At 32.5% G+C, this 27,863-nt stretch overlaps 1 protein-coding gene across 9 annotated transcripts in view; it reads right to left on the bottom strand.

Moving 5' to 3' along the window:
* Pcnx1 (pecanex 1) overlaps window positions 1-27,863 on the bottom strand; it is a 168,270-nt gene that overhangs the window by 72,281 nt on the left and 68,126 nt on the right. For 4 of the 9 annotated variants that reach the window (XM_047537923.1, XM_047537936.1, XM_047537933.1 and 1 more), the window contains 5 exons: window positions 23,049-23,181; window positions 16,939-17,123; window positions 3,980-4,070; window positions 2,340-2,397; window positions 493-710 (listed from right to left, as the gene is read on the bottom strand). In XM_047537923.1, coding sequence (XP_047393879.1) covers window positions 493-710; window positions 2,340-2,397; window positions 3,980-4,070; window positions 16,939-17,123; window positions 23,049-23,181 — 685 coding nt within the window. The remainder of the gene's footprint in view (window positions 1-492; window positions 711-2,339; window positions 2,398-3,979; window positions 4,071-16,938; window positions 17,124-23,048; window positions 23,182-27,863) is intronic. The other 5 variants (XM_047537930.1, XM_047537926.1, XM_047537940.1 and 2 more) reach the window with 5 other exon arrangements.

Genomic DNA, 27,863 nt, shown 5'->3' with positions numbered 1-27,863 from the left:
ACATACATGAACTTTATCAATACTCTGCTGAACCCACTATAGATCTGAGGGTCTCTCTCTGAACAGTTCTCTCTTCTCTGATGTGCTAGCCTATGGACTCCAGTTACCTTGTAACTGTATTTACCACTAAGACAGCAGTGCTAAGAAACAGAAACTTCCTCTTATTAACTTTTACACATATGATCACATTACCTATAACTTTAAAATCATCAGCACTTCATAAACCGTCTTTTAAATATCAGTTGTACAAGCTTATTGATAATAAAAATACATTTTTATAGAAGCCTATTAAAATTAAAAGGAAAGTTTTCAATGGACATAAGAGAGTCAGTGTTTGAAAGCCCTATTACCTTAAGTTTAATCTCAAAAGAAGAAAAGTAGAAAATGTTTTCCAACATGATAATCAGGTAAAAAAACCTCAATGGGTCATTAAGAACACTTTACTTAGAAATAAAATCTTTTCATATCTTTTACATCACACTATATTCTCACCTATCAAACAGCGCCAAAAGTGTGAGTCTATCAAAGTTAATGCCAATCCACAGCTGGGGCAGGATCCAAAAGCGGTAGTAGTGTTTCACCTTCTGGGCAGCTTCTTCTGTTGGACCATAAGTGGCTGCCAAGTCAGGACTTAGATCAATGTCCTGTTGCTCCAACAAATCTGTATCAATGGTCAATAGTCTATTCAACCGAATCTGTGGGAGAGAGAGCTAAAAGAAAGTCAGTGTTGAAAGGTTTAAAATATCCAATCTAATAATGACTCGAGAGTTACTCGCTCAGCTTGTAGATTATCTCAGCTCCTTAATACTCTACTCTAGTCCACTCCCTGTGAAAACTTTGATCATTAGCAACAGGAAGTGAACTAAAACAAAGAAAACTTATCAACAACCTTTTGGAAAGATTTTATTTTAAAAAGTGCTTGACATCTCTAGATTTTATGATGTATAATCAATGAATCCATCAAAATCACTTCAGTGAATCCTAAGTGGCTTCTTTGCTCCCTGTCACATTCATGCTCTTTTAAAATCATTAAGCTATGAACTTCCTTGTTAGGGGCAAATTTGAGCCCTTCAACTCTCATATCTTCCTACGGTCCTCTTATTATAACTATTATTACTTTCAAAGGAGACTGTACAGGAAATTGGTACACTACATTTCTTTTAGCTTTGGCTCATCTGTTCACCAACCAGTTTACCAGTTTTCCCATCCTCTGAAAGCATGAAATTTTATTGTCTCTGGCACAGCACTAGGCAGCATTTTGCTATCTCAAGTTTCCCATAATATTTAAAAGCGAAAAACAATAATATGATCGTCTTCTCATTACTGCTTTCCTGTAGAGTTACCAGGAATACATAATAGCAAGAAAGTAGGGACAGTGCTTTTCAAACATACAGAGTCAAGAAAACTTGCTTTCCTTATGTAACATAGTCATTTCTATCTCTACACACTGAGAGATACTTTCCCACATTTTTCTTATCATCTATGTGAGGGCTTCTCAACCTTGGTACTACAGACGTTTTGGGTCAGATTATGTTGTGGGGGCTTGGCCATCCACCATGAGATGTTTCATAGCATTCCTTTCCCCTGTTCACTAGATACCAATAGCATGCATGCCCCCAGCTGTGACAAGCAAAAGTTTCTGGACACTGCCAAATATTCACTGGTTGGAAACCACTGTTCTGTACTGATTTATAGCTACAGTCCTAAAACCTGATCACAGTTCACCTTCAAGAAGACACTAAAAATTAATCCTTTTGGCACTAAATTCATCTGTATGTTTATTTATGTGTTGCTTATAAGTATTTCATCCATAATGTCTTTTCCAACTTCATATATATCTATCTATATATATATATATATATCTTGATAGCAATTGTTATTTTAAAAAGAAATCCTAACTGTATCTCATATGGCATAATGTTTATACAACATTCATTACTAAGCATCCCACATACATAACTGTTATCCAAGTACCTAAGAGTTAAACCAACAGTTAAATAACTACATTAAATCATCTTTAAAGTGAAGCTGCCAAATGGTACAAATAAAAACGGCCCAATATACTTGATGTTGATTAGTAAATGGACAATTGCTGTTTCACAAATGTGGATAATTTTAAATTTCATGATGTATAGTTTTTCCTGTTTGTTTGTTTGTTTTAAATGAAAGGACTTATTTGAAGTCCTCTAGGAGCAGTAAAGATAATTTTGACATAGTTTTCAACAAAATTGACATTTTGTGACTTCATCAATTTTTCTGACTTTTATAATATCTATGTAAGTATATTTTTAAGATTTAGTCTAAAAAATGTCACGTTATAAAAATAAAGAAAAACCTACCACATCATGTGGATAAAATCGAACTGAGGTAGAACTGGATACATGAGAATCCGTGTCACTAAAATAAAATGAAAGAAACTTTAGGGAATAAATAGTTTGTCAAATAGTGGAAAGCAAAATAAATTCCTGAACAATTAGATGATATTTACATTATCTTCTCTTTTCCATGAAAACTTCAAAATACAAAATGGTGTGTTACTAGAGTTGTGAGTAAGAGCAGAGTCTGGGGTAGAGTGTCTATGTTCAAATCTCTTCTTCAGATGAGTGAGATCTTTGACAAGTTACCTAAGCTCTCTATTCCTCAGTTTTCTCATTCTTAACAAGACAATGGCACCTATGTCACAAGGTTCTTGTGAATGTGTTTAAATGAGATAATACAAAGAAAGCAATTAACAAATTTCCTGGAATCATTAAAGGCAAAATAAACTTAGGCATAGAATGTAACAGTTCAGTTGCCACAATTAAGTTTGGATTTCAAAATCTGAGGATTTAGTACACTTTTAGTGTAAGTAATTATTATTCTCTTGAATTACACTACATAAGATAATTAAGTATTTTCCATTCCCTCACCCCCCATATTTCCCACTGTTACAGAATCAGGTAACACTCCAATTAAATAATTTTTGACAGGGTCAAGTCAACATGCTGACATGAACAATCACAAGATCCTACTGCTTTAAGTGGTCCATCAAAACAAAAAATAAGTAAACTGTCCAAAGTTGTGTAACATTTAAATAGATGTGACCCATTATTAAGTGGAAGTTCTAAAATAATCAAATGACCCTAGCAAGGAAAGTGAACTAATTAGTCAGTAATGGATTTCAAAGCATGAATTTGAGTCAGATGAACAATAAAATTTTAGAAAACTGACTATAAATACACTCTAAAACTATAATTGATTGTAATAGGATCCAGATTTCTAATTTATTTCTTTCCTTCTAACTTTTTCATTACTTTACAATTAGGAGGAAAGAAAGGAAAATTAAATGTAATATATAACACAAACTTTAAGAAGTTCCTCCTGAAAACTAGTAATTAAATAAATAAATAAAACAAAATAAAAATTAATTACTTTAAAAAGCTTTTATTCAAACCCTTACTTGGAAATAAAATTCTAAAATTACATTAAAAAGAGAACTGAGGAGTCTAAAGTTAGGCATGCAAATATTTTTCTGATAAGCTTTTTTTCATCATGAAATATAGTTTTTAAAACAATGCTTTCTTTCTTCCATAGCAAAAATTCTTCAACCTTAATTCTTTGGAAAGAAAGACACTATGACAAATTATTAAAGTTAATATAAACATACTTTCAAAATAACTTTTATATCTAATACAATGATTACAGTTAATAAATGTACTGTATACTTGAAAATCACTGGGAGAAGAGATGAAGTAGCCTCACCACCACCCCCAAAAAACAAAAAACAAAAAAAAAATCCTAAGTATGTGATATAATGTATTTATCAGTTAGATTTGGCCATTTCAAGATTTCGAAACATCATATTGTACATAGTAAATGTACACCATTTTGTCAATTCAGAAAATTTTTTGAAAACAGTCTTTTTATCTCAAGGCTTAAAATCTTTAAACATGGCAAGTATGTGCAAGAACATACACATTCTTAATGTCTTCCCACGTACCAGATATTAGATGCTCTTCTTGCTGCTGGTTCAAAATTCACAAGTGACATATCACAGCCACCAGTCTCATAGAGTGTAGAAGAGAACTTACCTAGTAAATAAATGAATTTTTATAAAGTCATTATAATACTCAAAAAATTTCCATGATAGACTAAATTGTATACTTTTTTCACATTTAAAAAGTACTATAACTTTTTTTCCCATATATTTATAAAATGATCTGCATGTAATTCAGTATGGGGTGAACTGAGGAGGAATGCTAGACTGTATTCTAAAAATGCCAACATATAATCAGATATTAAGAGATGTAAATCATCTCTTTTTTCCTACCAGCATATTCTCAATTCAAGTGATCATTTGAATGAATTTAATGTTTAAAAGTAACCTGACCACTATTTGTAGGAGGTGAGTGGCCCTTTGTAAAGCTGCTTACATTTTGAGATAGTTCAAACTTTAATAAAATCTTTTGGTTTTGGTGTGGTACTGGGGATTAAATCCAGGAATGTTCTGCCTCTGATCTATACACCCCCCCCCCTTTTTTAAATTTTACTTTGAGACAGTGTCTCTGAGTTGTTGAGGCTGGCCTTGGCTGTGTGATCCTCTAGTCTCAGTCTCCCAAGTATCTGACTACAGGCCTGAGTCACCATGCCCTGCCTATTTATTTTCTTTTTTGTTTGTTTAAAGAAAAAATGAAATGTGTTAAAAGGAACTGAATGAGTTATAATAATGTTGGTATTAATTAAACTATTTACTGAATGTTTTAATTGTAAGATTCTACCATAAGAGTTCTATAAACAATTACTGTAGGAACAGTAATTGTTATAGCCAAAGATCACTACAAGAAGATAAAAATTTACAAATTAAATTGTTTGTAAATGAATATAGATTTAACAAAAACAGGTCTCAAGAGCTGAGCCCAATCTCTTTTCCCCACTGAAAGACCCTGTTATAGTGGTCTCTATACCTATCTCGTCTCTTAAATATGCTTTACCCTCTTTAAATAAATAAATAACAGTAACAACAAAGATCCAGCTGGCTTAAAAATCAACTTTATAGTATAACGTGGTTTCTGATAATGGAATTTACAAAATTCTGAACAATGCCTGAAGTGCATTCTTGAGGACCTATGGTGCTGTACCAATAATTATATTAAATAAATTAACATAAATTTCCAGGAAGGCAATGAAATGAAGTCTACAACTCTGCAACCATCTGGGCCTACTCCAGGCTGTTTTAGTATGTAGAAGGTTTTTGTTTCACTAGTTGGAATTACTAAGTTTATAAAACAAGGATTCAAAGGGCAATTTCAATTTGATGGCAGAGCTAAAAGTCAGATTTTTCCATGCCTACAATTGCAAACAATAAATAATAAGGCTTTCTAAAATTTTCCTAAGTTTTCAATTCTGAGGAGATAATAAATATCCAAATATTATTTCAAAGTTACCCTAAGTTGTATATTTGTTGATAAATTTTAAGTGTTTAGAAGAGTGGCATATGTAGGACACTGTGGTAAAATAGGTTAAGCACAATACTTGAAAAAATGACACTAAACGGACCCCAAAATGTACAAGGATTTACTGATCATTTCAACCTTTATTTTGTTCTTTAAACAGACTACACTCAGAAGAAATACCTTAATATAAGACTGAGTACTTTCTATGGGTCATGAGTAAGGATATGTAAAAATTTATTTTATTATGGTGCTTTTTATTGTAGTATTTTCTTGGCCAGAAAAATGTACAACCAAAAAAGCTTCCTATGAAATACTTAGTTCCTTTGTTATATTTTTTTAAAGGAGAATTATTCAGCATATGGATTACCTGACCTGATGTCTCTTCCCCTTTTAGTCAAGAGTCATTCAGAAACCAGATAAGTGAACAAAAATTAAATAATATAAACTGTCAATTTACCTACTTCTTAGAAGCATTACTGAAAGTTTCCCTGGAGTGATAGAGGGGGTTGCAGAAATTATTCATGAATAAAAATTAAGTAAAAAGGCTGGCTCAATTGAAATTTTAAATTGTAATCTTTTAATATTCCACTATATTCTAATTCATCATGGATAACCAAAGATTGTGCTATCATAATTAAACTTAATAGGAAAAAAACTTTAATAAAAATCAGATTGCAAAAAATCCATAAGAATCACAAACCTATGTTAATTGACTAAATTGCAGATCACCCAAGAGCAGGGAAGGCCTAGCTAACGTGTGTTAAGTTCGATAAGGGTGGAATGCATTCACTTATGTGTTGGATAAAAAAACTTATGTGTATTTTAGAAATCAGTTAATTCTGGATTCAATGGATACTGTTTAAACCATTGCAGTATATCCTGAGTATTTTAAGTTTTCCATAGGATTTATAGTAATAAGTACTGTTCTTAGTTTTAGGTATTCTTAAGTATTAAGAATAGTTTTTATATATAACTAAAATCAACTACTGGTAGTCTAATTTTCAAATCAAACAGTATAAGAATATTGTCATTTTACTACATGTTGTCTTTCATGTATAGACCCTTAGTATTAAACTTATATAAATAGTTGTATTTTACATAAATACAAATATAACAATGTCCCAAAAAGCTTTTCTAGACAGAAAGAAAAGTTGGAGAACTTCAGTGGTTTTATTACTACCTAAATCTACAACTCTGAACATTTCTATACAAACCAATGACCAAGGAGTCATAAATTTAAACAGAAGCATAAAACATGTCAAAGAAAAGGGAGGAAGGAGATGACTTTAGTGGAGGTGCATGATCTCAACTGTACTTATTTTCTTCCTTAAGAAGCTTATATCTGCCTACTCAACTTCAAGAACATGTTCAGATTGCTAATGGCACTTGTCAGAACATACTCAACAGTAACCAGGCTTCAGGGTATGATCCCAACTTAACTGCAAAAGAACAATTCCACATCCTCCTTTATCTTTGGGTATGATAACTGATAGCACTTCATAAGTACCAATTTTATTTAGAAGATAAACAAATTAGGAAAAAAATCATATTCAAAACTGTATAGCTAGTCAAGCATGGTGATGCATACCTGTAATCTCAGCAGCTTGGGAGGCTTACAAGTCCAAGGTCAGCCTCAGCAACTAAGCAAGGTCCTAAGCAATTTACTGAGACCCTGTCTCAAATAAAAAGGGCTGGGAATGTGGCTTAGTAGTTAAGTGACCCTGGATTCAAACTCTAGTACCAGAAACAAAACAAATTCAAACTCTAGTACCAAAAACAAAAAAAACCCAAAATGAGTAAGTCCAAGAATTGAGTGAAAAACTTAGTAATAACATTTTAAGGGGCTGGGGAGATAGCTCAGTTGGTAGAGTGCTGGGTTCGATCCCTAGCACTGCAAAAAAAATTTAATGTGCTAATATGATAATCTATCAAAGGCAGCTTCAAAAATAACTGAAACAGGGCTGGGGATGTAGCTCAGTTGGTAGAGTGCTTGCCTAGAAAGCCCAAGGCCCTGGGTTCAATCGCCAGCACCACAAAAAAAAAAAAAAAAAAAAAATATATATATATATATATAAATAATATATATATAAATATTGATACTGATTTATAAAGATTAAGACTATCTTAAATTCATGTTTTCTATCTTATCTGAAGTCAAACCTACAATCGTATTTAAACTTTAGATTAAAAATAAAATGTACCCTTATTATAACACTATTTTAATACTGTCTGGTACTAAGAAAAATACTTCAAATTAAATTTTATTTCTGATGCATATAAACTGGGAAGAAAGCAGAACATCAATGCAATATGCCCTTTTCATGTGAATTGTGATTGTAAACTAAAGTCATCTTATTATGATTCAATTCCCAGTTCATAATTAATTATATGTGATAGGGTGGCTCTGTTATGATTTAAGAAGAAAAAAAATAGATTTCTGACAAAATACACAAGATAGAAGCTGGAATTTCAGACTAACAAAAATTATATTGGCCATAAGACAACATCTCAAAAGAAAAAAAACCTAGAATGTTTTCATTTTTGAATATTACACAAATGAATGCCATTGTCTAGAAAACTTAAAAATTTTGATTATACACAAAATCATGTTTTTTTAACTAGAAGAATTTCAAAGTAACTACAGATCCATAGATCAGTAAGCAACAGGAAGATCAGTAAAATCAGATACTGACAATTGGCCTAAAACCAGATACTGACATTTGCCTAAAACCAGAAATGGCACAGAAGACAAATTCAAAATAAACACTGATAAAATACTGATAAAAGAAATGTGAACATAATGGAATTCTCTAACTTATCAATAAAAATCCTAAACACCTGACACAAAGATGAGCACACCAAGAATTTTAAGAACAGTAACCACCTAAGAAACTCCTACTACATTCTTGATGTAACTTTCACATTTCTAAAGATAACTATGTATAGTGAAAGGATGTGACTTCCAGAGGACGAATCATCTCTGGGGTTTTCCTAATCTTCCAGGTAACAACGAAGATGGCCTCTTCAATTTCTTTAATAAATCTTTTCTTTGACCTTTAACCCTTTCTGTTCATTCTGCGCTCTCAAAGTCTAATCCTGATACACAGTCTGACTTCTCACTTTCCCAGTATTACTTTTAGGGCAGAAGGATCTACAAGAATAAAAAGAGAAAATGTATAAAACAGTTTTTAGAAGACTACTGGAAGACCACACATAGCTATATCACTTAACAAACGATGCTTACACTTCTGAGAGTGATGGGTATCGTGTTCATGATGCTATGTCAATGAATATATTATACTTTGAAGAGAGAAAACCTTTAAGATCAGTTCTGATTTCTTGGACAGCACTCCTTATTACTAATGAGTGGTGACAGTCTCTGAGGTGACATCATGAGTTTTCAACCAGACAAAAATGACTCACTATATTGCTGCTTAAAAGCTAATGGACTTGTTTCTCCCCAAACCAGGGGTCAGCAAAACTTCTTTGAGGAGCCAGATAATAAACATTTTAGACTTTGTAGGTCAGATAATCTCTACCACAACAATTCAAGTCTGTCACTGTAACATAAAGCAGTGATAGACAACATATAACATGAACACACATTTATTTTATTTATGTAGTTGGTCAACCCCTGTCCTACCTAGACCAAGTGACTCAGGCTCTAAAATCTCCTTAATTCTTGTGGTCAATGGAAATCATCTTGTAATCTGAAGTTTCAATGTTTAGGACCAGTACAATACTGAGCTAGATTTTTAAAACAGGACAGTAGGGAAAAGGGGAGGTAAGAGAAGAGGCTGACTTAGCTTTAGGGAACTGATAAGAAAAGACATTATCCCTACTGCATGGTAATAGTAAAAGACATGAACACACAGATATGTTTCACTGAATGGCTATCCCATCGTCTGCTCTGACTTAACAGGCTATGCCTTAATTCACTGTTAAGACTCCACTCCCACTCCCTAATTCCCAAATCAAATGAGCCTTGCAAAAGTAAATGTACAACTTCAAACTCTAGTATGATTTTATCACCTACTCACACTTCATTTCAAAGGGATAATTACTTCTTATCTTGGGAAAATAATCTGTAACGGTAATATTGATGACATGATCAAACAAAAAGGCAAACCACCTAACAGGAGAAAATATTTGCAATTTGACAAAGAAGCTGAATCTATAATATCAAAAGAACACTGTATTATACCTCAACAGTAAGAAGACCAACATCCTAATTTTTAAAATGAGTAAAATATTTGGACACATCTCACAGAGGATATAAGCATGACCTATAAATATATAAAAAATGCCCTCATCCTTATTCAGAAGAGAAATGTAATTTAAACCACAATGATACCATCACTCATTCATTAGGGCTAAAACTATAAAGGCAACAACAGCAAATGTTGGCAAGGGCAGGAACAACTAAAACTTGCTGATGGTAATAAACAACTGTCTTCAAAAAAGGTTTAGACATTTTGTTTACAACGTCCCAAACTGGAAACACAAATGCCTATCAACAGGTGGGTGGATAAACAAATACATGTAACAACATAATAGGTCTCAAGATCATTATGTGTCATGAGAAACTCAACACAAAAAGCCACACATTCTATGACTATATTCATATCAACTGCTAGAAGAGGGAAAATTGTAAGAGACAGAGAGAAGATAAGTAGCCTACAGTTAGAGGCAGGGGAGATGTGGACTGCAGTGGGGGACCAAGAATCTTTCCAAGGTAAGGGAACTATTCTGCATCTTGATTGTGGTATTTCACAGGTGTACACAGCTGATAAAACACGCTGAATTGTACATGTTAAATGAATGAAATGTATATCCTCAAAACTGATTAAAAAAAGTAAGGGTATAAAAGACTAGTCAGGTGAGAGTCTGAGTGGATGGTGCATGAAACAGAATGCAGTTCAAGGATAATAATCAGGATTTGGGAGAATGCTATTGGCATTTGTTTTTTCTGGTATTTCATTTTAGAAGTACTACTCATCAGGAGATTCAAGGTGTAGAGAAAATGAAGTTCTCTACTCCCCAGGGACAGTTACTGTCAAGAGCATATTGTGTTATTCTGAACAATTTTTATATACTATCCCAAGAAAAATGAACTGTTTTCCTTACATTGTTCCACAATTTCCCTTGTTCTCATTACTAAATAACCCTTACTTTTTCCCCCTTGTTTTCATTACTAAAAACCCTTACTCCATAATATAGGCTCATCCAGTTCTGTATATTATATTATCAATTATTATGAGTTATAAATCACTATAGTATGTGTATCATTTCTTTAAGTAGTTCTCTAGAAGTGAATACTTACCATTTGTTTACAATTTTTCAAAATTAGGAAAAGTGCTACAATGTATATCCATGTGCATTTAAATCTGCAAATTTTGCAGGTTTGCAAAATTTGTGGATTAAAAGATATGGGCATTTTTGGTCCATAATTCCAACTTGCCCTACAAAAATATTCTGTCATTTAATTGCCTATTTCTCTAAACCCTTCCCAACAATGGACACTATACTTTCAACAGATGAAAAATAATCTTAGTCCTGCTTTTTAATTTCCAATTTTAAAAATTATGAGTAAGATTTAGTTTTTGACCCATGATTGTAGGCCTTTTGTATTTCTTTTCTTGGTACTATCAACTTTTCTAGTAGGTCATTGAATTGCAGCTAAGCTCATGTCCAGGTAGTTAGAGACCTTCCCAATCTCTCTTGCAGGTGGAAGTTACATTGTGACCATACACAGGCCAATGGGAAGTAGAAAAAAGTGAAAGGCACATTTTCCAAGTCAAGAATGAAAGAAAGCATTGGCAACATTCACAGTTTTTCCCCCAGTCCCCTTTCAGTTTGCTGGGAAATTTCAACAACCACAGCACTCTTAATCATCCCAGCCACAAATGGAAGATAACAAAAGTCAACCCATCTACAAGAAATGGCTCTCCCTAGATTGTTATGAGTGAAATACAAACTGTTTTTAATTTTAGCCACTGATGGGGGGGTCTCTCCATGTATGTATGTGTGTAATGGAGAACCTTATCTACATTCCAACAAATGCACATATTAATCAACTTTAATTTATAATCTTAAGAATGTTTAATGTTAGAAAGTAATCAAGTTTAATGCTTCAATGAATCCTTTAGAACATACTAGCAAGAGACAAGTCAGATATCTTAACCAGTCTTCTCTAAAATTCCTACAGCAATTCAGGTTTTCAAAACTATTTAAAATGATATTCTATAGTTTTCCTACAGGAACAATTATAAGCTTCTAAGCATTATCCAGGGATAAATATTGGGCAGATAAAATAAAAATTATCTAGGTTTATTTTTAACTTATATTTGTGGGGTAAAACAGACACTTCCAAACCCTACCAGTTAAAGTCTAAACTGGTATGAGCTTTCCACAAAGCAATTAACAAGAGCATACATCAAAACCCAGTTACATTTATTCTCCTTGACTGACAATTCCATTTCAACATATTTATTCTGAGGACTTAATCACAGCTATACATAAAGACTTACATAAAGGACTTTCAGCAAAATAGGAATTATCAGGAAAGATCTCAAAGACTAACGATGAGCTTAGTTATACTGGTTAAATAAATCATGATATAATAATATTTTATCAATATAACCAATTAGAAATGATCATTCATCTAATAAACGTTGTTAGGCATTGTTCTATTATTTTGCATGTTTTAACAGATATAATCCTCACAATAAACCTCAAAGTAAGCATTATTATTGTCCCCATTTGACAACTGAGGAAACTACGGCAGGGGAAAATATCACATACATGTATACATTACCAAAGATGAGAAGAAAAACTACAAAATACAGGAGGGACAGAAAATAACTTGTTCAGGTCAAATAGCTAATAAAAATGGGCAGAGCTTTGGATTTGAAGTCAGAAGTCTGGTTCTATAGAGTCCACTACACTGTCCTGTTTTTTATATAGATCCAAGTGACAAAATATTATATACCTATTTAAAAACAAGTGAAAGAAGGCACAAAACTCGTACAGTAGCACAATGTCACACAAAATGATTACAACTCTATTTTAGAAAGTTACATATATGTATACATTAAAAAGACTAGAAGAAAAAATTACAAAATATTAACAGTGGCTATCTGAGTGAATGATTATGATGACTTAATTTTCTTAATATATCTCTTGGTATTTGTAAACTTCTATTTCTGCTAGGATAGGGTTAAAAGCACTTCATAATTCTATCAAAAGGAAGTACAAGTGGAATATATCTCCTATAACTCTTCCTTCTAGATAAAATGAAGCATTTTTATTGTTTCAATAAAAATGAACAGTTTACTTTCATTTACATACCACAAGTTGCATTTCCTCCAAAAAAATATTTTTTAAATTTCAGTATCTTTATACTAAAAAACAAACAAATAAACACCAAGCTGGACACATATCTGTAATCACAGCAACATGGGAGGCTGAGGCAGGAAGAACAAGTTTAAGACCAGCCTGAGTAACTTAGCAAGGTCCTAATTAACTTAGCAAGATGCTGTCTCAAAATAAAAAATAAAAAGGGCTGGGAATGTGGCTCAGTGGTTAAATGACCTTGGGCTCAATCCCAAGTACAAGGAAAAAAGAAAACCAAAAATACGCAACTTAATAAAAAGGGCAACAAGGTGCTGTTAGATTTCCTAGGAGCCTTCTCCCTCAGATAACTACATTTTCAAGTTAATAAGCTCTGTAGGGGCTGGGGATATAGCTCAGTTGGTAGAGTGCTTGCCTACCTGGGTTCAATTCCCAGCACCATCACACACACACACACAAAAAAAGTTCTGTAGTAAAGCAGATTATTTCAAAGAATACCTGAACACTTTCTTTGTCCATCTTTTTGTATAGTAATGAAACAAAAGAGCTTCAGAAAAATCAATTCAAGTAAGCAACAATTTTTTTTTCCGTACCGAGAATTTTTAACCCAGGGGCACTTTTATTTTTTCCTTTTTTTCAGATAGGGCCTTCCTAAATTGATGAGGCTGTTCTCACCCTTGCAATCCTTCTGGCTCATCCTCCCAAGTTGCTGGGATTACAGGTGTGCACCACAGTGCCCAACTCATGGAACAATTTTTAAACACCTAAAATGTTAACCAAATTTTTAAGTCTATAATTAGAGAAACACTACTCATGATGCTTATATGTAATATGTTTTCATATATATAAAACTGCCTTGTGCTTATTTCTTATCTGTAATTTCACAGATACACAGGCCAATTTTTCTTTTCTATCTGATCTTATATAGAACATTCCCTTTGAGATGTTACGTACTGAGTGTTACTGAAGGTGTATTTCATCATTGCATCTACATATTAATCTTAATTTATAAGAGGAAGCTGAAATATTAACATAAAAACTGAGGCATGACTGCTAAATTTTATAGAAAAAGCTCAGCAAATATAAAATAGAATTTCAAGACTACCTGAATTCAGTCTCTTGTAGCATAATCTTGGGACTAAACACAATTTGTTTGACTTTGTATTATTTAGTTTAATTCACAAAGTAGTAATGAAACCAAATGCAAGAAACAAGTCTAATAAAAAATGATCAGAATAAAATGAAATCAAATTTTAAGATGTGATCTTTAAAAGAACAACATATTACACTGAAAGATTTAAGTCATCTTTTAGAAATTTCCTTTTAAAAACTGCTTTTGGGGCTGGTGTTGTGGCTCAGTGGTACAGCGCTTGCCTAGCATGTGTGAGGCATTGGCTTCAATTCTCATCACCATATATAAATAAATGAATAAAATAAAGGTCTATCAACACCAAAAAATTTTTTTTTAAAATTCTTTCTTCAAAGTCACTGTCATTCAAGCCATCACTTTCACTGAAGTCATTTTTTCTTCTTAACTTGGTTTTCATGGAAACAAAGTCTATAGGAAAGTTTTTCTTTTTTAAATAATGTCACTTACTTGGTTTCTAAAATTAAGTATGATTAATAATTATTCCTGCTAAATAGATTTGAATGTGTACATATGTATAGTATTAAATATAAATGTCTTATGTGTATATATATGTTTTCACATGTGAAAACTGTACATGTGAATTTTTTCAATAAAGCAGTTAAATTGGGAAGGCAGAAAGACTTTATAAATATTCCATACTTTTAAGGAACATCATAGCTAACTTCAACTTATTTGAATATTCAGTACTGAAATCCATTTATACAAAATTATCTTACTACTGGCAAGTAAAATTACATAAAAAATTAAACCATGCCACAGGAATATTCTAGTTTCTTTAGCAGTTCCTTTTAAGTCAGTTGCAGTTCATTTTCAGAATTTTGAGGGGACAACTTTATGTACTATGGAACAGATATTCACATTCCCTCATTGTTTTGTGCTAATTATTACTAAGCAGTCAATGTGGAAGCATTCAGTTATTACAGGCCAAGAACTAGCTATCAAAAGGCAGTTAACACAAAGGGCAAAACTCAAATTCCCAGAGACTATCCTGATTGTCTACCAGAAGAAGCTGAAGGTGCCTCCACTCAGGAGACTTTTATCTTCAGAATGGTCAGACAGTTCACATGTATGTATTTTCAATAATCAGCATATGACTTTAAAAATGAAGGTTTTTAATTAAGGTGTACTTCACTAATTTTTAAAAGAAAACTAAGAATTTTCATTGAGGAGAATCATCAACTGTTTTATGCTTGATCTGAAAAAAGTTGAAAAATCTGAAATGGATCAACATGAAGCCTTACACTTTAACCAATCTACCGCCATGAAGCCAAGGTACAATAAGCTGGCACCTGCCTTCATATTCATAAGTCTTCCATCAATCTGGACTCTGGGTTAACTGATCATGAATAAAGAGGTCATCACATGAGTGATAAACTGAATACCTGCAACTAAAAAGTATCATTTGCAATTAAATTAAGTAGCAAAACTGAAGTCCAATTCTCTCTCAAGCACTCTCAGAGATTCTTACCTCTCCAAATTACAAACTCAGAACCAAAAGTTTAAAATTAAAGTGTTTAGGGGCTGGGATTGTAGGTCAGTGGTACAGCGTTTGCCCCATATGTGTGAGGCACTGGGTTCAATTCTCAGCACCACATATAAACAAATGAATAAAATAAAGGCCAATCAATAGCTTAAATTTTTTTTTAAAGTGTTTTAATGGGTTGTCGTTTTATCTAAACTATCACTCACTCTAATGTTATAAATCTTAGATGACAATTTTCAAGTTTCTGTAGGATTTGTTAAAGATGATCATTTTCATCAATATGCACATTTACATGTCTATTAATATCTCTCTGTACTCAATGACTTTTACAAAATGGAAAAGGAGTCAATGGACAGACAGCATAAGAAGCTTTATTAAATCTAATTTTGTTACCTTATACCACATATCCTTTGAGCTAAAGCATCAACTAGATCGTCACAAGTGAAAAGCAGCTATAACATGAATAAACAAAATCGCAAGGAGTAAATGCTTTCAAGTGAGTATTTTTGAATAACAAGATTTTCTTCATTATATTTAATCATTAGTGATTAAATTTCATTACATGAAATCATTAATCTGCATTCTGAGCACAACAAACTTGGATCATACAGAGAAATAGAAATCAAATCTGTATAAAATTGTGCTCTTTAAGAAGGCATAAAGCAGATATTTGAATGGCTAGCTATTGGCAAGGTTTTAAACTGCATATCTCAGAATTAATTATTTAATAATTCATGTGTATATTTATCAATATATTAACAAGAAAAGAGATATACTTTACACAGTTATTATCTGATATTAGTATGAAGCCATGATATCCTCAGAATATTATATTTAGAACTATAATAAAACCCATTACAAGTGATGGACATGTTATAAAATATAGAATACCTTAAAGAGAGGCTATAGTAACAGATCTTTAGAAAACACTTCTGCCTTTCATATATGTAGCATATTCAAAGAATTCAAAGAAATTAAAGGGATTTTTTGGGGGGAGGGGCTAGAGATTGAACCCAGGGGCACTTTACCATTGAGCTACATCCTCAACCCTTCTTATTTTTTATTTTGAGAAAGGGTCTTGCTAATTTGCTGAGGCTGGCCTCAAAGTTGAGATCTTCCTGCCTCTACCTCCCAAGTGCTGGAATTACTGGTTTGCCCTGCCACACCCAGTCCAGACAATTAAAAAAATGAAATAAAAAAAACAAAAAAATCTTCTTACATGGTAAAAACGCCCAGGAAAAACAGAACTGTACAAATCATTTTAAGAGAATACTAAAGTATGAACTCATTAATTTATTAACTACCTATTAATAATGGACATGCTCAAAAGAAAATACAGAATAAGTAGAGAGAAATAGACAAGAAAAGAGTGAAAAAGTTAAATTTCCTTACATACTGGGCAAACGTGGTGCTCTTATGCATAGTTGCAAAATGAAGCTATCTCAAGAAAGAAGTGCAATCATCATCCATTATCTGCTGCATTAAAGTTTCGTAACCAAGATTACATAAGGCCTGCATACCAAGTTCATCGTGCAAACTGCTACCGCCTACAGCAGATGCATTGTCATGTGATGCTTCTAAGTGGACACTCCCATTTCTCACCAGCAAGGAGGCACTAGCACTGAGCACTGCAGCCTGGGAAGGGGGGCGGGACTGGACTTTGACCTGGGCTGTGGACTGCTGGCCTTGCTGACCATCTTGAAGGCTAGGAGAAAACATGGATTGGGGAGACATTACAGGGAAGAAAGAGAAAAGAGCTAGAATGAAATCAATATAGAAAACTGATTTCAAAAAGACACTTTACAACTTAACCTAAGAAAGAACCAACAACTCTATAAAATATAGATTACGCTGCTTAAATGTTCTGGTCCTGATCAGTTTGATTTGTAGTGATTAATGCACTAAACATTTAATATATATGTAAACTGGTCAATCTGCAACTTTCTTCAAGTCAAATAAATTCTAGTGTAAGGCGAACAGAAAGCAACAGAATTGTGAATACATTCACTGTATGTGTAAGTTAAATATACACTTTTATTTATAATCTCATAACAACTCTAAAATTTTCCTTGGAATATTCTGGAGTCTCAAACTTACAAAACAAAGTCTCTACGCACTTGAAAACCAAAGAATCTCTAACAAATGCAACCAAGACAACAATTTTGAATGAAAAAAAAAAAAAAAATCACAGAACTAGTGGAAGAGAACAGGAAAAACTGACTCAAACAAGTTAAATACAAATGACCATCAGTATAATGACAGAAGCAGAATAAATATAAAATATTATCTATAAAAAGCCTACATATTTCAGAAATAAGGTCACATGCTTATATATAAGGAGGCAGTTAATAATTATGTTCCCCTAACAAATTGTTATTTCCTTTTTTGGTGTCATTAACTAGGATCCATCGTTTTAGAAAAAATATTTTAGAAACCTGTAATTTCATGGGATACTCTAATCTTCTTATCTTTTCTAAATTTTACAAAGTTTTTTTTACAATATTTAGTATTTACTATAAAGTGATTAAATTATAAAAAAATTTTCTATTTAAACAAATTAAAACTGATGAAATTCATGAAAACATTTTTATTATAATTATATATTATTCTTAATGAAACACTGCTTATCCTTCAATTGAACACTGCTGTTAATTTGACTCTGAACAATCACAAGAGTCTGTTACTAAAATTACTTCTAGAACAAAATTATTAGACCTGTAGAACAAAAAGAATGCTACTCAGGATGGCCTTAGTTACTCTGTCATTTTTAATGAATACCAAGTTCTCTCTAATCCTTTAAATTCAACATAATATTATTTCTCTGATGCCTATAAAACAAACTCATCTGCTACAGATGGACCATGAAATAAAAGGCTAACTAAAAATATTACATATCTCTCTCTATAACACACACACACACACACACACACACACACACACACACAGAGATAGCTGAGTCTGACTATGGCAACAGAATATTCTAGAACTGCACTGTCTGACAGTAGGCAGGAACTATTTAAATTAATTAAAATTTGACTTTCTTAGTTACACACACCATATCTCAAGTGCTCAGTGACCACATAACATAGCTGGTAGCTACCAAAGTGGGCAGTAGTGAGTAATCAGTGTCTACCACATTGGACAGTGCAGGTTACAGAATATTTCTACCAGCACATGAAGTTATGTTAACTAGCAACATTCACGTTTCAGGCTTGTTTTAGCATCACTGCATAGTACATGTTCCAAGCAGAGTGTTAGAATGTACACAACATATAAGAAAAGTCACGTCTGCAAGATTTTGACTTATCAATCTTTACTATCATTCTTTAAGCCACAACTATAAAAGTATTTATTTAATAACTTGTTTGGACTAGAAACTTTATACATATAAATGAAGAGATGATCTAGAGATAAGTTTTTATCTTCCACACATATATAATGCATTTGATACTATTCCTCAAAAGCTATTTAAACTTATTCACAAACTTTACCAAATCAAACAAGTTTCACAAGAGAAAAATAGCAAGTAAAATAACTAAGTAGTTTAAGTACTGTGTCCTTTTAGATTCAAAACAGCCAAATTTTACAGAGATTGTACTCAATGAATTTTTCTAGTAATTTTTCATGTAGTCATAAGCAAAGGTGTTCCAGTCCAGTTAGATTAGATATTTGAGAATATCTGAATCCTCAATCCGGATATGTTTAACATATATCCAAATATACAAAATGTTTTCAAAATATTAGGCAGTGAATGAAAATGAACTCCAGAATAAAGAAGTGAAAGAAATGACAAAATCTATGATATGATAAATGTTGAATTTCTGAATACCAAAAGGTAATAATAAAATGTTTATTTCCCTTGAGTTCCTATTTTTAAGACCCTTCAACAAGAAAAAGACTGTCGTTTTGCAAAAACTGTCAAAATATAACCCTACTGGGTTGCACTTCATTTCAAACTAATAACTGGCATAAATGTATCTTTTTACAGTTCCAAATACATAATAAAACTGTCAGTTTGAAAACAGGTAACAACTAGTTTACAACATAGCAAAAGGAAAGGTAGATATTTAAGCGTATAATTATTGGCTACCACTAGCATTACTGGTACACAAGCATGCTAATTAACATTTCTAGTTTAAAAGAAGAATAGTTGGTCTCATTCTTTCTTCCTCTGCAGCACTGAAGTGGTACTTGGCACATCCTTCCTGTACTGTCCGTTACTTTTGTATGTGTTGCCTAAATGAAAATGTAAACTCTTTTTAAGAGTATGATTCTGTAATTTCTATCAATCTCCAGATTCCAGAGAAAAGAATGTCTTGAACATAGTACACAACAAATATTTGGTGGATTCATTTCTGAGCACAAAACCACCCTCATAAATATCCAATAATGGACTCTCAAGTATAACTGTGACTTTATTGTGCCTCTGGTCTTTCAATCTTATATTTTAAAAAGTAAATCTAAGAATACACTAAATCTATTTTTATCCTTCCCCAAAATGCACTTATGATTTCTTTCCATTCCAGCCCATTAACTAGGCTTCTGAAACATATGACATTAAAGTTGAGAAATATGGAACTCTTAATATTTGTCTTTTAAAATTTTATATTTAGCTCTACTAACTAGGAACAATTAGCAAGGATCTCTAAAACCTACCTAAAAGGCTAATTAAAAAAAAAAAAAACTATAAAAAAAAATTCTGGAGTTTATTCTAATAAGCCTTATTTTAAAAAATGCAAGTTCTCTTTGAGAGGAAATTCATGATTCACTCCCCAACCATGTAAACATAGATTTTACCATATTGCTTTTTGGATGGCTCATTAAACTATCCATTGAAGTTTAAAATAAGTTATTGTAGTCTCCCTTTATATAAAGTTCTGTTTTTCCGTGGTTATCAACAACAATCTGAAGAAAATGGAAAATTCCAGAAATAAACAATTCTTCAAGTTATAAATCTTTTATAATAACATGTAATATGCAGTTATCATTCCTAGTTTATTATATTATTGTTAATTTCTTTCTTTCTTCTTTCTCTCTTTTCTCTCTCTCTCTCTTTCTTTCTTTTTCTTTGGTGGTACTGGGGGTTAAATCCAAGAGTACTCTATCACCCAACATCCCCAGTCCTTTGTTTTAAATTTTAATACAGGATCTCACTAAGTTGCTGAGGGTAGCCTTGAATTTGCAATCCTCCTGTATCAGCCTCCAGCATCACTCAGATTAGTCATGTAACACTGTACCCAGTTTGGTGTTCATTTCTTACTGTGTTAAGAAACTTTATCATAAATATGTTTGTTTTGTTGGTATACACAGGGTTTAGTACCATCTGATGTTTTAGGCATCCACTGGAGGAACATTTTCCCTATAGATAAGATTAGAGTAGCAAATTTTACTAGTATTTATATGGTAGTTGTAATGAAAGTATTGCAACATATATTCTATCCCTTTTTGGCAAATAAGTTTTCTAACTTTGAAATAACTATGCTGCCCTATATTTAGTTAAAGATGAGTTTATTATTTGAGAGCTCACATCTAAAAAATACCAATACACTTTATCTTAATGATTTTATAATTACAAAAAATGATTTTGGTAAGTTGGTATTTTTCTTAATTCCTCACAGTTAAATTTTTTTTCACTTTACTCATGAGGAAGTCGGCCTATTTAGGATATATGCAATCTCTGTACTGAAAATACCCTGGAACGTTAAACAAAAACTACATATTGACTACTAGAACACTACCTTCCAAAAATTCTAGTATGATCTCTTTAGAAGTAAGTTCTATGCCATATCCTAGATGTAATGTATTTAAAGTCATGGGGGAAAAAATGGGAAAATCCTATGTGGCTGTTTGGAGTTGGAATGGTAACTCTTTAATATTCCACCAGGCACAGGAAAAAACTGATCTGTCTACATTTGTCTGATGCATTTCAGCACATTCATTTGTGGCAAAGAATGAAAGGATTTTTAAAGACTTACAGAAAGTTAATCAAATGTTTAAGAAATAGAAACATGGTAGAAGTAAGAAGGCAAAGAAGTGGTCGATGGAAAGTATTATATAAGGGGCAAAAAGAAAGATTAAGAAAGTTTTTTTTTTTTGTTTTTTTTTAATTAAGAAATGCTCACCTCTTTCTGCACATTGGGGCTCTGCCCCAAATTCACTAGCAGAAGAAAAAGTTCCCTCAGGAACCAAAGGAGGTAAAAGGAAACAGAAGCAGAGGGCACACAAAAAGCAAAGGTTTCTAGAACAAATATTCTTTTAAATTGGTTGCCTTCCCACTTCTATATTTAAATGTTGGTTTAATCCATATAACTTTTTATAAATTTACCTACTGTTAAAGGAATTAGGATCATGACCTATGAAAGATGAAGTTTCTTACTCTAACAGAAAATACAGAAAAATAATCAAATCTTAAATCTCAGGGGACTTTACAAAATGAAATATTTTAAAGAAACAGGATTTTGCTACTCTAAAAACAAAATTTTAAAAGGGGAAGGGAAGGGCTTATCTCTTCTAACCTATCATGCACTCGACAGAAGTTACTTCATCCAATGTTCTTCCTTCTGAACTTTAAGTTGTGAAAAGAAAATAATTTGTAAAATGGTGCTTTGGGTCAGAGCTTAATAAAAGCATATAAACATATGTATGTATGTTCATATTTGTCTTTTTAAAATAAACTAAAGCATAGCCTTTTGAATAGATTATTACACCCCCCCTCCCAGTACTGGGAATTGAATCCAGGAGTGCTTTACCACTAAGCTACATTCCAACCCTTTACATTTTTTAGTTTGAGACAGGGTCTCCCTAAGTTGCTGAGTCTGACTTCAAACTTGAGATCCTCCTGCTTTGGCCTCCCAAGCTGCTGGGATTATAGATGTGTACCAAAGTGCCCAGCACATTGTTAAATCTCTAATTCAAGACATGAATTCATTAGATTGGAGGCAATTAAGAATAAAACACTTACTGAAATTTTAATGGAAAATTATCCTAATATTATAAATGGATGTATTCTTATTTAGAAATATTAAAATAAAATGTTTCATTTCATATAGGGTGAGAAATTAAACATGAATATGCATTGAAATAAAGCTATCCAATTGACCATACTTTACATAAATATTTTGGTTGTTATTAGGTCGTAGTGATTGTGAAATAAAAAACACCCAATTTTACACAATATAAAATAAATTTTAGTGAGATGAAACAAACTGACTTAAACTGAGGTCAGTTATCTATTATTTCTCAACAAGTTCATCATTAGGTCCCACAATTTTTCTTATTAAACACTATCAAGATGTTGGGAAAAGATGTTGCATTAATAATATAAATTTGAAATACAAAAAAAAGAGGAAAAACTAATTTAAGACCTACTATTTATATTTCTAAAAGTGATTTTGCAATTTAAACTTGACAAAACCAATTTGATCATTTAAAAAAAAAAAACAGTGCAACATCGAGCATGCATAATACAACAGGCTCATGGTCACATGCACAGAAAGTCTAAGAGGTGAAACGTATAGAAGAGAAACAAAAGAAAAGCAAAGCTCTTCAAGTGCTTTCTTGGTTCCAACAAAACAGGTTAGAAGATCTGTTTCATGCATGCTAAACTTGGTGGAATTTTAAAATACCATACCTTAGGGGTGATCCGATGAGCAAGGTAGGAGGGGTAGGGTTACTCCCTGCATTGTGCCGGCGCCGAACTGCCTGGCGCCTAAATGTGCTGCGTTCACGACGAAATGACACTGCCTCCTCGCTGGCCTGTGCTGCTGTATCAAGACAGACTTAGGTCAAATAGGAGCCTAGGTCAGAGAAGTAAATAGCAGCTGACCCTATCTTTCCCTTGATTTCCCGCTTCAAGAGTAAAGAGAATCTGTCCACTTACTCTGAACTTTCCATATATACAGTGTAGCATATTCAGGCAGTAAACAAAAAGTATGTATCATTTATCTAAAGTTAATGTTTTGAAAAATGTTTTGATCTATTATCTGACCTTACCATTCTCTTCAACTTCAATTCCTATTGTGAGATCTCTACTGCTTTAAATCTTTTCCTGAAAGTCTCATTTATTTTTGTCCCTGTTCCTCTATTCACCCTTTAATTCAGTTTTTTTAGTGTTTGTTGTTTCTACTAATGGGAATGGGCATTAGTATTTATTCTCATGAGAATAATAAAAGCAGCCAAGAATAAGAGATGTTCCTTGACTTATGATAGGGTTACATTACAAAAAACCCATCATAAATTTAAAATACCATGGGTCAAAAATGCATTTAATACATCTAACCTACCAAACATCACAGTTTAGCAAACAGTATACTGTAGAGTACTGACAGGTTGCTTTGCCTTGTGATCATGTGGCTGACTGGGAGCTGTGGTTTGTTGCTGCTATCCAATGTGAAAGAGAATATCACATATTGCTAGTCCAGAAATTGATTGAAATTCTAAATCTGAAGTATGATTCTACTGAATGCATATCATTTTTGCACAACTGTAAAGTTAAACAGTTATAAACTGAACCATTGTCAAGTTGGGGACCCTCTGTACTTCACTGAAGACACCAAGAAGTAAGGCAGTGAGCTTGCCTCACAATATAATGTGAAACCAATGCCTGGGAGACTGTGCAGCTAGTTTGTTAAATATTCAAGATAAAATGAATACATCTGGACTGTGAAGTACTCTGTTACTATCAAACTTTATTTAAAATCTCTATGACCCTGGCCCTAGTCCCCTCAACATAAGGAAGCAAATATCAGCAAAATGCCAAATATAGAAACTCATAACTTAATCTAGAAGTAATAAAGTGCAAACTAAACCAAGCATGCAACAATGGCATAGGAGAAAAATATAAATTTTACAAAACCATATTAATTCACCAATTAGGGTCTTTAAAAACAAAATATAAAATGATTTTTCTCCATTTCGGTATAAAATAACTGGTGTTCCCTAGTAATCTAAATATTTGGGGAATCATTTTGATTTTGTGACCAAATCACATATGGTCAATTAAAAAAAAAAAAAGATGCTGTTTAAATTTGGTCATCTTGAGCTGTACCTTCCAATACAGTAGCTACTAGCCATACGTGGCCATTTAAACTCGAAGTGACTTAAGTTAAAAATTCAGTTCCTCACATTTGTGAATCATACTTTAAAGAAGTTTTCAGTAGTGTCATGTAGCTAGTGGCTACCAATATTAGACAATGCAGACAGAACATTCCCCTCTTCATAGAAAGCTGCATCCAACAGTGCTGATCTAGAGAGGCAAGGTTGCCATTTTGTCATCACAATCTATAAAGCACATCGCATACTTCGCCAATTCCTGACATCCAGGACCTCCATGAAATGAAAATGCAATCCACATCATTTACAAAGAAGAAAACATGTTGGCAGGACAGTCACTAGATGAAGGATGAAACAAAAAGCAAAGAAGAAAGCAAGCCAGTTGAGGGAAGAAATGAAAAATTAGATGAGCAATTAGTACACCTACTAATGGTTCTCAGCTACCAGTGAGGTTACGTCAGGTAACAGAATTTTGAAGATTTCTCTACAGTTTCTCTACAATAATTATGCTATTACTTATAAGTCATTATTTATAACTATTATGCTCAATTTATAGGTCAATCTAACTTTATTATGAAACTTTCAATACTCCATTCTGTTTCAACCAAAATAACCAAGTAAACTTACCCAGACACAATTTATAGGAGATAATTTAATAGGAGACAATATTCTTTACCATCTTCCTTCTACTAAAAACTTAATGAATGGTGTAATCTTAAATCAAAGATGGTTATTCCTTAGTACAGGGGAAAAAACAAAATCAAAAAATTACAAGTGCTTATGTTTAGTCAAAAAGTTCTTTGGTATTTTCAGAAACCTTTTTTTTTTTTTGCCTTTAACACACCATTCATATTTTATCTGTGAAATAGCTATAACATAACATCATTTATTCCTTAATGGTCTTGAAAACACATCAAGATGAAAGTTCAGGCATTCATTGAACAATGTTACCAAAGAGCAGTTATAATCCTAAACTACCCTTTGTACCATTAAGGATGTAAATACCTATTGTTAGAAAAACTTTGAGAATGTTTATTGTGGCAACTGCTTTAACAATAGCTAAGACTACACATTTAACAGAAAATGCCCACTATCATTTACATTCACAAATAAATATGACTACACCATGTCCCCTGGAAATGTACTACTACTTATACAAAACATCTCTGTTAGAAATGGAGGGGGGGGTTAAGGTGATCTTTAAAAACATTAAAATAATTTGTTATAATCATACAAGATACAGCCAAACTTGATGAAAATTTCCTTATACAAGTCAACTGTAAAAAAACACTTTTTGAACCATTTTACTTTTTAGGAGAAAGAAAATGAGTTTTAATGTTTTTGTTTTTGTTTTTGTAATCTTTCAACAAGGGCACCAAGGGGAAGGGAGAAATTACTGATTTTTGAAGTTGACATTTTGAAACTGCATAAAACCCAAGTATCTTCTGGCAAAGAAGGATGAAGTTAATTAGTTGACTATAAGACCATAAAACACAAATGATGAAAAACTGACGCTTTAGGTACAATTAAACTTTATGTCTGTGTACAAAAGGGAAAAAATTCACATTCAAAATGATTCACAAACCATGGAAGATAAGATAGAGCATATAGTTGTTATATATATAATTTCAAAAAATATTGTTCTAAATTGCAACATTCTGACATTCTAATCATTTATTTGTGTCAAAATTACTACAAAAGACCAAATTTATGACCATCACTAAGAGGGATCTTCAGATAGTTCAGTTTCTTATTTTTCAGTATGACTGATACAATCGCTCAATAAGGTTTAAGCCCACGAGCAATTTATGGTCAAGGTACAAATATCCTCAGATATTCTGACAGCAGAGGTTTGATCCCTGCTGAAGAACACAAAGGAAGTAAAATACATATCCCACACTTCCTACTTCAAGTGTTACTTCCCAGTTATCCCAATCAATTATGGAAAATTCTACATGTTCCATGATGAATTATTTTAGTGTAACTATTTATTTTTATATAGGGATATTAAAACAAAAGACTATCAGATGGCTTTACTCTATGAATGGCTATAGAAAAATATTAAAGGCAGGATGCATAAAACAGTGAAACTGGTGAGGAAGAAAAAAAGAGATGTCCAAATTCTATCTCAAAAACTGGAAGGTTTTGACTAAAAATATGGAGAGATAAAGACGATTTATCTAAAACCACATCAATCACATAGTTGACTGATTATTGAAAGGATTCATAGGTTGGAAGTTACTTTCTGATGGAGATATAATGCCATCCCTAGCTTCCTGAGAGAGCTCAACTGCTGTTAATAAGTTAGAAATTTAGAAGAAACTACTCAAGAAAACTTTTTGGTGGGAAGTGTTGATTACGGGGAAAAAAAGGAATACATCTGGGACAACCATGGGGAAAAATGTATGCGTGAATCTCAAATAGATCAGAAAAAAGTGCTACTGAGAAATTAAGTTTTTAAGAAAAATGGTCAGAGTATGAAACAAGTTATACATCTCAGAAAAATAAAAGACTTTTGCAAACATTCTGGAATACACTGAAATATTCTTCAAAGTGTAAACAATCTTACGTAGGAATGAAAATACATATAAAGAAACAAACTTCCAATGGTTTTACCAAAAAATTTCTAAAATAAATGTTTTAGTCTAGACATGAAATCCATTTTATCTAAACATGTTTTCCCTTTATTATTTTCCATGCCCGTCAAGAACAATGTTAAGGTCAACATGCAAAGATTTTGTTCTGATAAATAAATGCGGAAACACCATTTTCTGGGAGGCTGAAGAACAATCAGAATCTACTGCACAACGTTTAAGCATTGATTCTGAATTAAAGTAATTCCCATCTGCACAAACAGTTTAAAAAAATTCTTTGCTTTCTGACAAGTCACCAAACAACAACAAACAACAACAAAATTATGAGCTGTATTTTAAGTTAAAGACAATTTGCATATCCTCACTAATATTTTCCACAATCCCAGCAGCAACACAGATGGGTAGAGTTGGGGAGACAAAATGCTTTCTAGAAACTAAATGATACTTTGGAGTCTACTAACACAAGCAGCGAACAGTTCCAAAAAGATATAGTAGCACAAAGATTACTTACTTTCATAAATAATTCCTAATCCTTCTTAATCCTTTGTGAATGGAATAAAAGATTATCAAACTTCTTTTAGAAAAGTGCATTCAAATACAATTTTCCATTTATTTTCTCAGAGATTCACCTAACAATGGGTTGCTAGGGAAGAATATATATTTAAAATGATATATTTGAAAAGGGAAACTTACTGAAATGATGAGCATTTTTAGATTACATAATGAATGTATAATTGATAAAGTGCTTCCACACTTCTAAGCCCATCGAAGTCTGCTAGTTAACTGTGAGACAGGCCTAG

Source organism: Sciurus carolinensis, chromosome 2 (assembly GCF_902686445.1).
Source record: "Sciurus carolinensis chromosome 2, mSciCar1.2, whole genome shotgun sequence".
In the NCBI taxonomy this organism is placed as follows: domain Eukaryota; kingdom Metazoa; phylum Chordata; class Mammalia; order Rodentia; family Sciuridae; genus Sciurus; species Sciurus carolinensis.
Note: the sequence above shows the minus strand (reverse complement) of the source record. Positions and strands in the feature narration are given on the sequence as shown.